General features: G+C 39.3%; 3 protein-coding genes across 6 annotated transcripts; 1 reads left to right on the top strand and 2 right to left on the bottom strand.

Moving 5' to 3' along the window:
• Positions 1-325: 325 nt before the first annotated feature.
• Positions 326-2,678, top strand: LOC103342344 (protein ARV 2). 2 transcript variants are annotated; one of them, XM_008245965.3, is made up of 9 exons: positions 327-491; positions 594-641; positions 730-819; positions 950-995; positions 1,094-1,176; positions 1,311-1,405; positions 1,744-1,810; positions 1,919-1,991; positions 2,352-2,678. In XM_008245965.3, exons 1-9 carry the CDS (start codon positions 405-407, stop codon positions 2,450-2,452), a joined length of 690 nt encoding a protein of 229 aa, XP_008244187.2. In that variant the 5' UTR covers positions 327-404; the 3' UTR covers positions 2,453-2,678. The 2 variants fall into 2 exon arrangements, with proteins under 2 accessions (XP_088907608.1, XP_008244187.2); XM_089051482.1 differs by lacking the exon at positions 730-819 and having other exon boundaries at positions 326-491.
• A 738-nt stretch (positions 2,679-3,416) lies between these two features.
• Positions 3,417-11,053, bottom strand: LOC103342394 (uncharacterized). 3 transcript variants are annotated; one of them, XM_089053245.1, is made up of 8 exons: positions 10,234-11,041; positions 9,480-9,964; positions 9,215-9,382; positions 8,940-9,107; positions 8,665-8,832; positions 5,283-5,775; positions 5,123-5,170; positions 3,417-5,008 (listed from the first exon to the last, which is right to left on the bottom strand). In XM_089053245.1, the coding sequence occupies exons 1-6, from the start codon at positions 10,895-10,897 to the stop codon at positions 5,581-5,583; spliced, it is 1,848 nt and encodes a 615-aa protein (XP_088909371.1). In that variant the 5' UTR covers positions 10,898-11,041; the 3' UTR covers positions 3,417-5,008; positions 5,123-5,170; positions 5,283-5,580. The 3 variants fall into 3 exon arrangements, with proteins under 3 accessions (XP_088909371.1, XP_088909373.1, XP_088909372.1); XM_089053247.1 differs by lacking the exons at positions 8,940-9,107; positions 9,215-9,382 and having other exon boundaries at positions 10,234-11,053; XM_089053246.1 differs by lacking the exons at positions 5,123-5,170; positions 5,283-5,775 and having other exon boundaries at positions 4,645-5,008; positions 10,234-11,044.
• A 734-nt stretch (positions 11,054-11,787) lies between these two features.
• On the bottom strand, positions 11,788-16,313 carry LOC148917375 (uncharacterized). The gene is made up of 7 exons (XM_089052562.1): positions 15,590-16,313; positions 14,834-15,318; positions 14,515-14,736; positions 14,121-14,417; positions 13,970-14,017; positions 12,500-13,768; positions 11,788-12,365 (listed from the first exon to the last, which is right to left on the bottom strand). Exons 1-6 carry the CDS (start codon positions 16,227-16,229, stop codon positions 13,643-13,645), a joined length of 1,818 nt encoding a protein of 605 aa, XP_088908688.1. The 5' UTR covers positions 16,230-16,313; the 3' UTR covers positions 11,788-12,365; positions 12,500-13,642.
• Positions 16,314-16,565: the final 252 nt, after the last annotated feature.

Consider the following 16,565-nt stretch of genomic DNA (forward strand, 5'->3'; position numbering starts at 1 on the left):
CATTCTAGACAATTGTCACGCATTTGCCTAAATTATATTCATCTATCTTGAGACGTATACAAAATAATACTTTTTAATTAGGCAAAAATTGCATGGACCACATAGGGTCTAGCCAGCTTTCTCTTTTAAGATTGTTTACTAAGATCAAAATGTAATTATGTAAGGTGAGAAGAGAGGGTTGTGATCAGATTTATGTAGCACTATAAAACCAGAACGGCACCGTTTCGGAAAAAGGAAATAGGAAAACAGGTCAACAAGGGCTATGGGCCTAAAGACTTGGACTTAAGCGCAAACACAAAACAGACATCAGCAAAAGCCCAAACTTGGTAACAGAAGAAGAAGTGAAGTGTTCCGAGTTAGAGAGAGACAGAGCAAAAGGGGCGGAAAGCAAGCCAGAGCGCGCCATGGAATACAGATGTGTAGAGTGCGGGGGTCGCATGACGACTCTGTTCGTCCAATACTCACCTGGCAACATTCGGCTTATGAAATGCGTAAATTTTCCTTCTTTTTTCTGTTTTAATTTCTTTTTATTTAATTTTTTATTTATAGTTTTGCTGCTGCTACAAAATTTAGTTTGATTTTTCTTTTGATAGGGAAACTGCAAGGCAGTTGCAGATGAGTACATCGAATGCGAACCCATAGTAAGCTTATATCTGAATCTCTTCATTTTTCTTCTTTAAAATTCAACAAAATTTAAACTTTTGTTGTTGTTGTTGTTGGCACTGCCAGATTATTCTAATTGATCTAATTCTGCACAAGACCAAAGCTTATACACATTTACTCTATAATGTGATAGACCCACAAGCTCCTTCTTTTCAGGTATTGAAAAAAATGCTTCCTTTCTCATTATCTAAAACTCTAGACAGCTTTTTGTTTATGGGTTTTATGCTTTGCCTTCAAAACTTCAATCCCAAGAGTTGGTAATTTGTTTTCTTGACACGCTTTGCAGGGTTTATTGTGGAAGTCTACTTTTGGGTTTCTTCTTTTGGATGCTTGTATCCATATCAGGATTATGTTTTTGGAAATTTATTTAAATTCGTTGTTAGAAAATATACATGTACATACATATTTGGGTGCCTTAACATTTCTCAAGATAGGAGTCTCTTTCTGGAAAGAAGTAAGGAAGAGTGGGGCTTGTCCATGAGCTTCGCGTCATTACTTTGGAGATTTCAAAAGGTTGGTGGAAGGTTTATTGGATTTCTTGGGTTTCAGGCATCTAACACGATCTGTGATAAGTTGTAACGGATGGGTTGAAAATGTTTCCATTTCAGTTTTTAGTCAGTAAAAAAAAAAATTTGTTCCCATTTCAGATGCTGATGGACGTTGTCTTTGGAAATATCATGTTTCTTTCTACCTTTTTGCTCTCTATGAGGGTTCTTTTCAGTACATTCCCTAGACCACTCAGGTAACATTTCTTATGGATACTTCTCACGATGGCAGTATATATTCCATAAAATTTTCATTGAGACATCCCTTTATAACCACTTACTGAGAAATCATGCCTGTTTGATCATATGGTTCGAGACCACAATTTGGAGTTTAGGGAAGAATATAGAATACATAAGGAAAAAGACAATTTATGATCACCCATGAGTCCTGGCTTAAATGATTAATAAGAGGATTCTTTTAGCCGACCTTTAGTAGTGTTATAACGTTTTGTTTCAAATCAATACATGCATACATACTTATATGCATATGTTCACACAGAAACATGCAGGTGTTATATTGTTTGTTCTGGCACAGGTATAAAGACCTTTTGCTCGCAATATTTATTTCAAGTTACTTCAAGATGTTTCTTGTTGCAATGATGGTATGGTTTGCAAATACAGAAGTTTCTTTCCTTATCTCATCTTTTTACTCTACTGAAGAATACATGGTTAGGTTCAAAGCATATCTAATTTAAGCAGGTGTTCTACAGGTCTGGGAATGTCCTTCTGTGATTCTCATCATTGATTTATTTGTTTTATCATCGAACACTGTGGCACTCAAAGGTCAGATAATAAAGTATTTACAGTTCTTGACATCCTTTTACAGTTTGCAATATCAATGCATATGTCATTAATTAAGAATGGTATGTGTGTCAACTTTTACCAATGAAATATCAAGTCAACTTGTTATGGCAAGGTGCTTTCTGCTAGAGGCATATAACCGATTACTTTAGTTTTGAGGAACACACATGGTTTCATGATGATGTAAATAGATGCTTAGCCTTGATTTGATGTGGAGGGTTTGCATTAGAAAATGTTAGCTTTCTTTAGTATTTCTTAAATCCTATTGTGTGGGAGATTCTTTAACTATGGATAGCTGACTGCAGCTGAATATCCTTTGTTCTTCTTCTTTGTTTGAAACAGTGATAACTCAGTCAGCTATGAGTAGATGTATAGCAGCCTGCTTCACTGCTCATGTGGTAAAGTTTTTGATCACACAGAGGTGCTGGAGTTGGGAACTTTGAAATCGATGATCAGTGTTGTTTTCAAAATCTCTCTCTCTCTCTCTCTCTCTCTCTGTATTGAACGGTTTATTCAAATTAATTGTTTTTGAAGAAACAGATCAACATTTCCTCCAAAGGCAGTGTTGGTGTGAGTATGACTGCTGTAAAATGTGATGGTGTAAATGTACAAGATGTATGCTCCTCCCTGTTATGAAATAGAATTGTGCATAAATCAGTACTCTTGTTATTTTTCCTCTCCAATTGCTCCCTAACTAAAGGAAAGAGGAGAAAACGTTTTTTTTTCTTTCATAAAACTGAGCAATGGCATGTAAACATTGTGGGTTCAAATATGAAAAGAGAATATAATACGAGATTTTCTATTTAAACCTCACATTTCTCTTAGTTCACCCCAACTTTTAATTTAAATTTTCTCAATTTCTAAAAAAACCCCACTATCTTCCTAAACTACCCTTAAATACATCCCAAGCTAAAAAAATAAGAAATAAAAAAGATTTTCTATTTAAACCCCATAATTTTCTTTGTTCATCCCAATATTTAAATCATTAAACAATATTTGTAGTATACATGAGATTTTGTTTGGGGTGAAAGTTTGAAGCAAAAGTATGTGCTAGGCATTAGTTTAAGGAACGGTTTGAAGGCTGATACATGAGATTTTCTTCTTGTGCTAGGCATCAGTTTGAAACAAAAGTATTTGTAGTATACATGAGATTTTGTCACGATTGATCTTTTGTGGAACCTAATCGTCTAGTCGCACACGGTGCTTCAATGCATCGGATCTCAAGAATATCAAGAGTGGTGAGGAATTTGTATTTTTCTAAAACTTAATATGTAGAGTGGTGTGGTGTGTGAATAAATGTACTAGTGTTAAGTACTAAGTTGGATGACCTTTTTTGTCTTTTTACATTGTAATAAAACTTACAGCTTAATGATTTAAGTATTTGGGTGAACAAAGAGAAGTGTGGAGTTTAAATAGAAAATCTCTATAATACACAAAATTCCATTCACTGAAAGGTTCTTAATAAACAATACTGATTGACAATGATACAGTACACAAGGGCCGCAGGAATGCTGCACAGGACCGCAGCATTTGATATAGGCCAATTGCAAAAACAAAATCAACAACATTTACAAGGATACCAATCATAATAATACAGTTTTACAATGATTGTAGGGGTTTGTTGTTTCTGCTTGAAGGTGATAGGTTTTAAACCAATCATAATCGTGCAGTTTTACAATGATTGTAATTACTACTCCATTTAGGAAGGAATCTCAAATTTCCATACCAATAACCATAACGTCACATTAGCGTCTGGTCACTGTATTATATATTGAGACTCCAGCAGCCATGTAGAAGCAGATCCTGTCTAATGCCACTTCCAGAACAAAATAGAGTGTGGAATGAAAGCCTGAGTATAAGGCTAGAGCTAGAACTTGGGAAAGAAAGCCTGAGAATAAGGCTGCAGCTGGAACGAAAGCCTGAGAATAAGGCTACAGCTGGAACAAAAGCCTGAGAATAAGGCTACAGCAAGAACTTGGGAACAAAAGCCCGAGAATAAGACTAGAGCAAGAACTTGGGAACGAAAGATTGAGAATAAGGCTACAGCTGGAACAAAAGCCTGAGAATAAGGCTAGAGCAGGAACTTGGGAACGAAAGCCTGAGAATAAGGCTAGAGCAGGAACTTGGGAACGAAAGCCCGAGAGTAAGGCTAGAGCAGGAACTTGGGAACGAAAGCCTGAGAATAAGGCTAGAGCAGGAACTTGGGAACGAAAGCCCGAGAGTAAGGCTATAGAGCAGGAACTTGGGAACGAAAGCCTGAGAATAAGACTAGTGCAAGAACTTGGAAGAATAAGGCTACAGCTGGAACAAAAGCCTGAGAATAAGGCTACAGCTGGAACAAAAGCCTGAGAACAAGGCTAGAGCAAGAACTTGGGAACGAAAGCCAGAGAATAAGGCTAGAGCAAGAACTTGGGAATGAAAGCCAGAGAATAAGGCTAGAGCTAGACCTTGGAATCGAAATGTTATGCCATGCCCCATCGGGGACTTGCTTAATGGTTTTAGGGAGATGTTTCCAATAACATCAAAGAAATCTAATTTGTTTTGTAGATAAGGGTGATGTGCTACCCTTCCAAGACCTCTTGTGGTTTACTGATGCTCCCCTATAACTAAAATGTTGCACCATCTATGTTGCAGCAGCTAATGCAGAATAAAACTTCTACCCATCCATGGAGTAATTCAGTGTTCCTTTCACTTCTTACTCCACTATCGCTATCATAGACTCCTCCCCATGGCTCCGGTAGATTAGAGTCACTGAAAGTAGTGTATGTTGTTTCTTCACAGGATAATAATCCTGGTCGCCAATGAAATTATTTAAGAACTGTGGGAAAAGAATCGTAAACTCCAGATTATCTGGAGACTGCGACTCACCACTGCATGTCAATATAGTTATTGGCATGCATAAAATCTCCCAGTTCTGTGTTCCTTGGTGACAGCAGTGTGTAATCCTGTGGCCGAAATGGATGAAGAATGCCCAGATTTTCTTCTGGCTGAAAGTAAGCCTGGATTAAGAAACATCACAAGCAAGCGTTAAGATTGGATGTACTAATTGTTATCCATATTGAGAAGTTCATATAAAATATTAAATAAAATTGAAAGAGCATGCTCATTCTCACCTCTGAACTAACTGATTCATTGTGATCATTGGTTGAAATTTTATAAACCTGGGTTAAGAATCATAACAAGCAAGCACTAAGTTTGGATGCAATTCTTGTGCTCCATATTAAAAAAGTTCATATGAGAAAAAAATAATTCGAAGAGCTCACTCATTCTCACCTCTGAAAACCTTTCATCAGTAGCCCCATTTTGAATACTATAAGCGGTGTTGCTAACCGGTTCATGGTGATAATTAGTTGAAACGTTATTCCCAGTTGGAGATAGCTGCTTACTGCAGTCATCATTATAGAGACTGGGAACATTTCCCTGCTTGGTGCATAATGCTGACGGCAGTGTGGAGGAGCAGTAATTTTGTGGCTGAGATGGGGGTGGTGGCTGATGTGGGTGAGGTGCAGGTGGTGGCTGATGCGGGTGAGGTGGGTTCCCAGTTGGAGATAGTTGCCTACTGCAGTCATCATTATAGAGACTCGGAACATTTCCCTGCTTGGTGCATAATGCTGACGGCAGTGTGGAGAAGCAGTAATTTTGTGGCTGAGATGGGGATGGTGGCTGATGCGACTGCTGCTGGTGGTGGGTGCGGGTGAGGTGCGGGTGGTGGCTGATGCGGGTGAGGTGCGGGTGGTGGCTGATGTGGCTGATCAGCACAGAACGGCTGCATTAAGAAACACAGACAAGCAAGGGTCAAGTTTTCAAGTGCTTCTTGTGTTGATACATGATAAGTCCATAAATTTACACATAAATTTATACATTTATGTACTCTTTATGCTAAGTTTTTGTAGGAGAATTTGCTTTAAAAAGGATTTATTACTTTATTTTCTCAATTTTCAGCTTTCCAGTGCAAGTAATTGATTTTCAACTGAAATACGACTTTTTGGTGGAGTTTTTGTACAAGACCAATTGGAGATGAAAGCTAAGATCTTGAAGATGATTGTGGAATTTTTCTAGAATTTTCGGAGCAGCCAATGAGAGCAGTCTTTGAAGTTAAGTCAGCATAAGATGCAATCCCGTCAAAACTGTGCTGCTGTGGAAGAATGATTATTTCAAGACTTTCCTGATTTTTTTCTCAAGGCGTGTGTGTTCAAAGTAATTGACGTGTTATCCCAGTCAAAGTAGGAAAAGGAGTCAATTACTTACCCATTTTGGATTTATGGTTTAATTAAGTTTTTCTTTATTTTTGGGCTGCTGTAAAATCCCCAGCTAGGGTAGGAATAGATGTTTGGTGTTTTATTTAAGCATGAGAAACAACTCCTTCGGGGGTTACGCAAAGACTTAGAGAGATCGGAGACGTCGGAAGAGTACCACATTTGACTAAGTTTTATTTTTACTTCCTTATATTTTTACTTATGCCGAATTCTATGATTATGTGTAACTAATTTTCTGTTGCTAAGGCATGATGTAGCCCTAGTATGACAATCTAGTTTTCTTATTTTACATACTTAATTTGAGGCATGCTTCAAATATTACAACGTTTGTTGTTGGGCTTGAAATTTCAACCAAGTCACCCAACCACATAAGCAGAATAAGTGAACAGTTTCATACTGTCGCAGTTTCTATGATTTTTTTTATTTATGGGAAGTTACATTTTGGTGGGGGCTGGATGTTATGCGAAATGATGTATATACAGTATACATAATAGTACAATTGATATGACTTTCAAATTGACTTTGAGGATGAGGGCATGTGGTCACATCTCGTTGAACAAGTTAACTGTTTGTTTTGTTAACCGTTGTGTCTGCTGAATCCCATGTACCGGGTTGTGATTAAGATGTTTGCAAGCATGAATTACATCAGTTTATTGTATCTGTTTCACTAGTTGGTAAATTCATGGTCGACATGTGAAGGATAAACTCGAATTATGAGATAGCCATGCCTTGAAACAAGTGGGCTGTCAATTTTTCACAATCTAGAATCATGTCTGCATGTTTGGTTTACAGTTGGGAAAATCTCCAAATTAGGCTGTTAAATCCATTCGTTGGGCTTCTGGCTGTTCATATAAATTTTGCATTCCAAGAAGAGAAGTAGTGTTGAAATGACCAGAAACGTGGTAAATTTCTGTGTCTTACAAAGACAACAACTGAAATGGTGGGGGTAAAGCCCTATTTTGTAGAATTAAGTTTCTAATTGTGAGGCTTCAAACTACAATGGTTTGTATGAAAGGGAAATTTTCCATTAAATGGAAATGATGAGAAAAGCGTGGGGAAACACTTGTATCTAGTTTCTTTATTTCGCAGGCAAACCTGGATATATGGCCATTTAGATGTGTTAGTCGTGACTTTAAGGTACTTGAGGTACGTTATCATGAACTATGTGGTACGTGAAGGATTCAAACAATGCTTTAGTTCTTTGACAGAGACAAAGTACCTAAGTGAATTTCTCAATTGAGATAAAGAAGTCCACAAAGTGATTGGCATGATCTGCAGTGGGATGTGAATCCATAGCCTTAACAAGGGTGGTGGGGCGAGTAAAGTGGCTTCGAAATTTCCTAGAGGATATTCATGTGTAACAAAATTACACAAATGATGAGAACCCGAAAATGAGGGGGTCTATTGCAAAATTGCACTAAATGTAATTTGCTAAGTTCTTAAGGTATGAAAATTCATTGGTAGTTTAATAGCAATTACAATTGTAAGAGAATTGTTGGGGGTGGCTTAGTTATCTTTGTAATCTCATATTTGTGTAAGAATGGACAAGTAATTTGCTCTTTAAAATAGATGAGTAACGTTTATTTTAAGGTATAAAAAGGTTAAAGACCCTACAAATACCTTAAATGTGGGGGAGGTCTACTGAAGAGTTGGTAAATTACTTCGTAAGTCCTTGCAAAACGTATGGAGGATTATCGATAATCCCAAAATCTATAATTGGTTCGCCATAGTCTTAAATTGAAGTGCTTCAATTTAGGATTATCGATTGTTGAATTTAGGGAGATAGACGCCAAGGGCAAGGGCGAATCTGTCTTTAGGATGTTGCGAGCCTCAATCACTAAAGTTGTCAGTATTTCTACATATTTGTGTTTGTTGATTTACATTAATTTCACGTGAATTTGTTGTATAACAATTTTGTTGAGAATTATTATAATCTAAATTCATACTTTATATTGTTCCGTCAACATGTAGGTGAATAAGAGGCTAGATCAGATTACTAGTGGTGAATTCATTGTCCTAATGCTTTTATCAATTTGAATTTCTCATCTTTATGTTTCATGACTTTCTACTTGTTTTGTCTTTTAATTTCGTTGTTAATTAAATCATTCTTTCAAAAACCCCTTTTTTGTTTACGTGAGCATGCTGTGTGTTTAATTTCTTGTTTATATAATTAGAGTAGTTAAAGTATTTTGTGAAGTAAATTAGGTTAGACTAATTGGAAGTTGAACTCAATTCTCATGGGAATGACCATCTATTTGTCATACTATATTACGATTACCTTGTGCACTTGCGCGTATAATTTATGTTTAGACTAATCTTTATAATCTCCATTTTTTAGGTTGTCTAAAATTCACAATAATACAGCAAGTTCATATAAACAAAAATGTTCAAAAGTTCACCTCTTTCAACAGATCATCGATATCAGAGAGCAAGAAGCCATCAGGTGAACCAGCACCAAAGCCGCCAAATGATGTGGCTGAGGTGGGTGTGGTGGCTGATGTGGCTGCTAGCTGCTCAGGTGGAAGAAAGGTTGAATCCATATTTTCTCCAAGATCAGCACAGGACGGCTGCAATAAGAAACACGGACAAGCAACCGTTAAGTTTTGAAGTGCTTTGAAGTGCTTCTTGTTCTGATACAGCAAGTTCATATAAACAAAAATGTTCAAAAGTTCACCTGTTTCAAAAGATCATCGATATCGGAGAGCAAGAAGCCATCAGGTGAACCAGCACCAAAGCCGCCAAATGATGTGGCTGAGGTGGGTGTGGTGGCTGATGTGGCTGCTTGCTGCTCAGGTGGAAGAAAGGTTAAATCCATATTTTCTCCAAGATCAGCACAGGACGGCTGCAATAAGAAACACGGACAAGCAACCGTTAAGTTTTGAAGTGCTTCGAAGTGCTTCTTTTGCTGATACAGCAAGTTCATATAAACAAAAATGTTCAAAAGTTCACCTGTTTCAACAGATCATCGATATCGGAGAGGAAGAAGCCATCAGGTGAACCAACACCAAAGCCGCCAAATGATGTGGCTGAGGTGGGTGTGGTGGCTGATGTGGCTGCTAGCTGCTCAGGTGAAAGAAAGGTTGAATCCATATTTTCTCCAAGATCAGCACAGGACGGCTGCAATAAGAAACACAGACAAGCAAGCGTTAAGTTTTGAAGTGCTTCTTGTGCTGATACAGCAAGTTCATATAAACAAAAATGTTCAGAAGTTCACCTCGGCGCATTCATTACGATTCTCAGTGCCAAGCAGAGCATCTTTGTCTGTGAGATGCTCATCTGGGCCTTGAATCATATCAGTTGCAGCAGCTTGAACATCTTTAGAGTAGGCGATTTCGCCAACAATAGCAGGTTCAGCTAATTCATCGCCGCAGATTGAATCATCTTTCAGCTTCGCAGATTTTGCTGACTTATTCGTCAGGTGGCAGAGAACTAACTCCCTCTGCTGATTGTTTTGAGCTCCCAGTTGGGCCAGTTTAGTCTGGGTGAGAGAATACTCATGCATGACATGCTTGGTCTTCTTGGCTTGGGGCGTACGACCTTCGTAGTAAGACAAAATCCTCTTATTACCAATCACAGCTTGGGATTGTTCAGCCTTGATCTCACGAACCTTGCCTGTGCTTTTATAAAAGCCCTCATCTGTGCTTCTGTTGCAGCGCTTGCTGTTTTTGTATTTGTAATCCGGTTGGCTGAAGAAGAACGCTGAAATTCAACGCAACCAAAATATTGGAAATTTGAAACCAACCGCTGCTAAACAAGATGATAAATTTACGCATACAACAAAATAGTACATTAGAAATGAGAAATGGGTTGCCTTTTTCAAAAGCGTTGAAATCGAAATGCAACAGAAAACAAAATTTTGAAACCAAACTGCTCAACAACAGCATCGATCAAGATCATAACTTTATAAATAAACAAATACATAGCAAAAATGGGTAGTGAAGAAAAAGTGAGAAAGATTAATAGGTTACCAGGCAGATCACGAGGCTCACGCTCGCAGACATCAATTACAGGGATCAAGTCCCTGAATTCCGAGTCCTTCCCCTCTATTTGGTTCGTCAAGTAGCCAACCAGTTCCTGTTCGGTGGGAAAGAAGAACTTAACCCCGGGTAGGCCTTTCTTCCCTGAAACTCCTTCACCTGTTGTGCCGCCGCCGCCACCGCCGCCACCGCCGCCGCTCATCTTGCCTCCTGAAGCAACATGATCAAAGCCACAGCCAGGAGAAGCCGCGGCGGCAGCGGTGCTATGATCAGAAACCGAGACCATCGGAGTGGGAACCTGCTGCTCAGCACCAAGAAGCAGAGCGTCCAAAGCAACCCAGGTAGCACGGGCGGAGAGAGAACCCTCCAGAGTAGCAACAACAAAGTGGCTGAGGGAGCCATTGATCAAAGAAAGCACAAACTGGTCCATCTGAATCCAGTGGTCATAATCGGGATTGGTCGTGTTGGTGGGTTTCCCGTCGGCGTCGAGAAGAAAGGCGGGAGGACACATGGCGGTACCGTCGACGAAAGACATCAGGCCACTGCTGTTGAGGAAAGGAATGATCTGCGCCAACCAAAGGGGGTACTTTGTAGGATCCAATTTCACTGTGAGCGGCGGCAGTACAGGCGCTGGCTTGTCAGCAGCCATGGCCATGACAGAAAATGGAAGAAAGCCTGCAGGAGGAGGAGACACCAAGAAAAAAGGAGATTTTGGGCAGAGTGAGTGAGTGAGGAAGGAAGCATCAGAGTGGAAGTAACTTGTATTAATTGATCAGACAACAAGACTAATTTTGACTCGTATTTTTTATTTATTTAAAAATTTAAAACTTCATATTTTTCCAGGTCTTTAAGCTGCGCTTCCCAAACAAGCTCACCTGAGCGAGTAGAAGTGGGTCCCATTCAGTCCTTTCCCGCGTTTTTTTATTATTATTATTGTATTTTACATTTGTTTCTGTTCTTTTCAAGGAATCTTATCCACCCCTCTTGTAGTAATTTTCTTTTCTTCATTTTCTCATTGGCTTTTGAGGGGAAAACAAATACAATCCAGAGATTCAGGAACAATCTAGACTCTTTATTCATAAAAATATTATTATTTGGGATGTTAAGAATCTATGTAAACTATAAAACGGGTTGAGTTTATAGTTTAGATTTGATCATTGACAATCATTTTTGAAGTTGTTACGAGTATTTACCTTCATTATGTTGTTTTTGTATTTTATGTTAGTGTCATTATGTTTCCACTTTAGTCCAATCCATTAACCAAGTTGATTTTTCTATCTATTTTAGTGCGTACCTTCTTGTTTGAAAATTTCAATTTTGAATTGTTTTCCTTAAATGAGTTTCGGGTTTTTGAAGAACATTTTTTGGAGTTCTAAATTTATTTTCAAATTTTCATAAGATAGAGTGATCGATCTTCAAACTTTTGTTAGGTATTCATCTTGAAAGTTTGGAAGTTGCATGTCAAAGTTTGAAAACCAAATTACAAGTTTATTATGTGTATTTTGGCGATTTGTGACTCAAACCCATTGATGCAAACAAGTTCAATTTGAAGAATTTTTAATGCATTTCAACTCTTTTTTTCATTCGTAAAAGGAAGTTACAAACAGAAACCTCTCGGGTACGCCAGCCCGAAAAGATCAAAATTAAAGGGAAAATGTTCCCACAAATTGGACGGCAAAAGCCTATGACCCAAATTCGCAAGAGCATTAAAGTTGGTCTCTCTAAACACATAATAATTCACATAAACCTCCTCACAAATGGAGCATTAAACTGATATCTTGGATGAGAACTTGAATACTCCAAGGAACTGAGGCATCTTTGTTTACACAGTCAATGATTAGCTTGGAATCCCCCTAACTGAGGCAGTATTATATATTGAGAATCCAGCAGCCATGTAGAAGCAGATCCTGTATAATGCCACTTCCAGAACAGAAGAGTGCGGAACGAAAGCCTGAGCCTGAGTATAAGCCTGAGCATGCCCCATCCGGGACTTGCTTAATGGTTTCAAGGAGGTGCTTCCATTAACACAAAAGAACCCTATTGTCACCTGCTTCGAACTGTATACTTCCAGGACTTGGTTTTCAGGTGAAGAGAGCAATACAATACTCTGCAGCTTCCCTAACCTGCAAACAGAGTTACAGAAATCACATTAGTGAAAATAGCAAATAGCCTCCTCAAAACTTCAAACAAGAGCTTTTATTTACCGTGAGAAAGCCATAAAGGCTTCTCTTCACGTTTTCAATTGAAAGTCTCTCACCTTGTCTTGTGATACAGCTTTGCAGTCGGATTCTTCTCGGAGCACCCCCTACGTGTGAAGACATGAATGGATGCTGCTTGGTATTGAGTGTGCTATTATTAAGAGAGTACACTATTTGAAGATTACTGCTTTGAGGAATATTTGTGCTTCTGTTGACAGGAGAGATTTGGATATTGAGTAAACCTTCTCTTAAAACCATGTGATTTCTGTCCTTCCTTCTTAGTTCTCTGATTTCGGTCGTTTCTTTCGTCCTTTCGATCTATATTATCGTCTCCTCGACCTCCGATATTCTTCTTGTTCTACTGTTCTGCCCTTTCTTTCGTAACTTCGATCTATATTTTCGTCTCCTTGATCTCTTATAATCTTCTATGTTCTATTGTTTGAGTGCTTAATCTAAGCTGTGTTTTCATCTCCTCGACGTCCAATATTCTTCTTGTTCTAATGTTCTATTGTCTGAGTGCTTAATCTAAGCTGTATTTTCGTCTCCGTCTCCTCGACGTCCGATATTCTTCTTGTTCTAATGTTCTATTGTTTCTATTGTCTGAGTGCTTAATCTAAGCTGTATTTTTGTCTCCTCGACGTCCGATATTCTTCTTGTTCTAATGTTCTATTGTTTCTATTGTCTGAGTGCTTAATCTAAGCTGTATTTTCGTCTCCTCGACGTCCGATATTCTTCTTGTTCTAATGTTCTATTGTTTGAGTGCTTAATCTAAGCTGTGTTTTCGTCTCCTCGACCTCTGATATTCTTGTTCTATTGTTTGAGTGCTTAATCTAAGCTGTTCTACATCACATGTGGTCTCCAAAGTACTGCTTTGAATAAAAGAATCTAATTTGTTTGTTGATGTGCTACCCTTCCAAGACCTCGATGCTCCCCTATAACTAAAATGTTGCACTATCTATGTTGCAGCAGCTAATGCAGAATAAAACTTCTACCCATCCATGGAGTAATTCAGTGTTCCTTCACTTCTTACTCCACTGTCGCTATCATAGACTCCTCCCCATGGCTCCGGTAGAGTAGAGTCACTAAAAGTAGTGTATGTTGTTTCTTGACAGGATAATAATCCGGGTCACCAATGAAATCATTCAAGAACTGTGGGAAAAGAATCGTAAACTCTGATTATCTGGAGAGACTGCGACTCACCACTACATGCCAATATAGTTACTGGCATGCATAACATCTCCCAGTTCTGTGTTCCTTGGTGACAGCAGTGTGTAATCCTGTGGCCGAATTGGATGAAAGATTGATCCCAGATTTTCTTCAATATTTGCCTTTTCTGTTTTCTACTTACTTTTTTTGTTTTTTTTTTCTAAGTTAATATATTAACAAGCCTGGAATTATATATATATATTAAGAATCATAACAAGCAATAAAAAATCGTTAAGATTGGATGTACTTTGAAAACATTGATCCATATTGATAAGTTCATATAAAAATATTAAATAAAATTGAAAAAGCACGCTCATTCTCACCTCTGAACTAACTGATTCATTGTGATCGTTGGTTGAAGTTTTATAAACCTGAATTATAACAAGAAAGCACTAAGTTTGGATGTAATTCTTGTGCTCCATAATTAAAAAGTTCATATGAGAAAAATAATTCAAAGAGCATGCTCATTCTCACCTCTGAGAACCTTTCATCAGTAGCCCCATTTTGAACACCATAAGCGGTGTTACTAACCGGTTCATAGTGATAATTCGTAGAAATATTATTCCCAGTTGGAGATAGCTGCTTACTGCAGTCATCATTATAGAGACCGGGAACATTTCCCTGCTTGGTGCATGATGCTGAAGGCAGTGTGGAGGAGCAGTAATTTTGTGGCTGAGATGGGGGTGGTGGCTGATGTGACTGAGGTGCGGGTGATGGCTGATGCGGGTGAGGTGGGTGTGGTGGCTGATCTGGCTGATCAGCACAGAACGGCTGCATTAAGAAACACAGACAAGCAAGCGTTATGTTTTCAAGTGCTTCTTGTGATGATACAGCAAGTTCATATAAACAAAAATGTTCAAAAGTTCACCTCTTTAAACAGAACATCGAAATCAGACAACAAGAAGCCATCATCGAAATCAGACAACAAGAAGCCATCATCGAAATCAGACAACAAGAAGCCATCAGGTGAACCAACACCAAAGCCGCCAAATGATGTGGCTGAGGTGGGTGTGGTGGCTGATGTGGCTGCTAGCTGCTCAGGTGAAAGAAAGGTTGAATTCATATTTTCTCCAAGATCAGCACAGGACGGCTGCAATAAGAAACACAGACAAGCAAGCGTTAAGTTTTGAAGTGCTTCTTGTGCTGATACAGCAAGTTCATATAAACAAAAATGTTCAGAAGTTCACCTCGGCGCATTCATTACGATTCTCAGTGCCAAGCAGAGCATCTTTGTCTGCGAGATGCTCATCTGGGCCTTGAATCATATCAGTTGCAGCAGCTTGATCATCTTTAGAGTAGGCGATTTCGCCAACAATAGCAGGTTCAGCTAACTCATCGCCGCAGATTGAATCATCTTTCAGCTTCGCAACTTTTGCTGACTTATTCGTCAGGTGGCAGAGAACTAACTCCCTCTGCTGATTGTTTTGAGCTCCCAGTTGGGCCAGTTTAGTCTTGGTGAGAGAATACTCATGCATGACATACTTGGTCTTCTTGGCTTGGGGCGCACGACCTTCGTAGTAAGACAAAATCCTCTTATTACCAATCACAGCTTGGGATTGTTCAGCCTTGATCTCACGAACCTTGCCTGTGCTTTTATAAAAGCCCTCATATGTGCTTCTGTTGCAGCGCTTGCTGTTTTTGTATTTGTAATCCGGTTGGCTGAAGAAGAACGCTGAAATTCAACGCAACCAAAATATTGGAAATTTGAAACCAACCGCTGCTAAACAAGATGATAAATTTACGCATACAACAAAATAGTACATTAGAAATGAGAAATGGGTTGCCCTTTTCAAAAGCGTTGAAATCGAAATGCAACACAAAACAAAATTTTGAAACCAAACTGCTCAACAACAGCAGCGATCAAGATCATAACTTTATAAATAAACAAAAACACATAGCAAAACTGGGTAGTGAAGAAAAAATGTGAAAGATTAATAGGTTACCAGGCAGATCACTAGGCTTGTGGTTGTAGACATCGATTACAGGGATCCTGCGCCTGAATTTTGCGTCCTTGCCCTCTATCTTCTTCTTCAAGTAGAAGCCAACCAGTTCCTCTCCGGTGGGAGAGAACTTATACCCGGGCAGGTCCATCTGCTTTGAATCTCCTTCACCTGTTGTGCTGCTACTGCTCATCTCTCCTCCTCCTGAGCCACACCCACCAGAACCTACCATGGCAGCGGTGCCATGATCAGAAACCGGGACCGGAGTCGAAAGCAGAGCCGCCAAAGCAAGCCAGGTAGCACGGGCGGAGATAGAACTAGCCACAGTAGCAAGGACAGGGTGGCTGAGGGAGCCATTGATCCAAGAAAGCACCAACTGGTCCATCTGAATCCAGTCTTCACAAGCTGGATTGATCACGTTAGTGGGTTTTCCGTCGGCGCCGGGAAGAAACGCAGGAGGACAAATGCTGGTGCCGTCGACAAAAGAGATCAGGCGGCGGCTCCTGAGCAGAGGAACGATCTGCGCCAGCCAAATGGTGTAATTGGTAGAATCCAATTTCACATTGAGGACAGAAGGCAGAGCAAGAGCTGGGTCATCAGCAGCAGCGGCAAAGCTTGAAGAAGATCCAGTGGTGGCAGCCATGGCGGAAATGGAAGAAAGCTCTGCGAGAGGCCCAGAAAGGAGGAGACTAAAGTGAGAAAGCAAGGCATCAGAGTGAGTTGTAATTATAGGCCACCTATTGTAATTTGATCAAAAAATAAAAAGACTAAATTTGAGCTGAGCGTCTCAAACGAGTTCACCTGAGTGAGTGACGTCGCATGGCTTGCGTCATACCAGTGGGTCCCATCCAGTACTTTCCCTCCTTTTTTTTATTGTATTTTGTATTTGTTTGTGTCCTGTTGAAAGAATCTAATGGACCTGCTCTTGGAAGTTCAGAGAGATGCGTAATTTTCTTTCCTTCGAACATTCTAGACTTCT

This window comes from Prunus mume, linkage group LG5, assembly GCF_029339155.1.
Source record: "Prunus mume cultivar Tortuosa linkage group LG5, ASM2933915v1, whole genome shotgun sequence".
NCBI classification, from domain to species: domain Eukaryota; kingdom Viridiplantae; phylum Streptophyta; class Magnoliopsida; order Rosales; family Rosaceae; genus Prunus; species Prunus mume.

What these genes read in the sequence shown, in the direction of transcription:
- LOC103342344 (XM_008245965.3), top strand. Translation starts at nt 405, where the DNA reads ATGGAATACAGATGTGTAGAGTGCGGGGGTCGCATGACGACTCTGTTC. An exon ending in ACATCGAATGCGAACCCATA is followed by an intron (nt 642 to 729) that starts GTAAGCTTATAT and finishes TGGCACTGCCAG; the next exon opens with ATTATTCTAATTGATCTAAT. An exon ending in TGTTTCTTGTTGCAATGATG is followed by an intron (nt 1,811 to 1,918) that starts GTATGGTTTGCA and finishes GGTGTTCTACAG; the next exon opens with GTCTGGGAATGTCCTTCTGT.
- LOC103342394 (XM_089053245.1), bottom strand. Translation starts at nt 10,897, where the DNA reads ATGGCCATGGCTGCTGACAAGCCAGCGCCTGTACTGCCGCCGCTCACA. An exon ending in TGAGCCTCGTGATCTGCCTG is followed by an intron (nt 9,965 to 10,233) that starts GTAACCTATTAA and finishes GTTGAATTTCAG; the next exon opens with CGTTCTTCTTCAGCCAACCG. An exon ending in TCGATGATCTTTTGAAACAG is followed by an intron (nt 8,833 to 8,939) that starts GTGAACTTTTGA and finishes TTCTTATTGCAG; the next exon opens with CCGTCCTGTGCTGATCTTGG.
- LOC148917375 (XM_089052562.1), bottom strand. Translation starts at nt 16,229, where the DNA reads ATGGCTGCCACCACTGGATCTTCTTCAAGCTTTGCCGCTGCTGCTGAT. An exon ending in CAAGCCTAGTGATCTGCCTG is followed by an intron (nt 15,319 to 15,589) that starts GTAACCTATTAA and finishes GTTGAATTTCAG; the next exon opens with CGTTCTTCTTCAGCCAACCG. An exon ending in ATGAATCAGTTAGTTCAGAG is followed by an intron (nt 13,769 to 13,969) that starts GTGAGAATGAGC and finishes AAAACAGAAAAG; the next exon opens with GCAAATATTGAAGAAAATCT.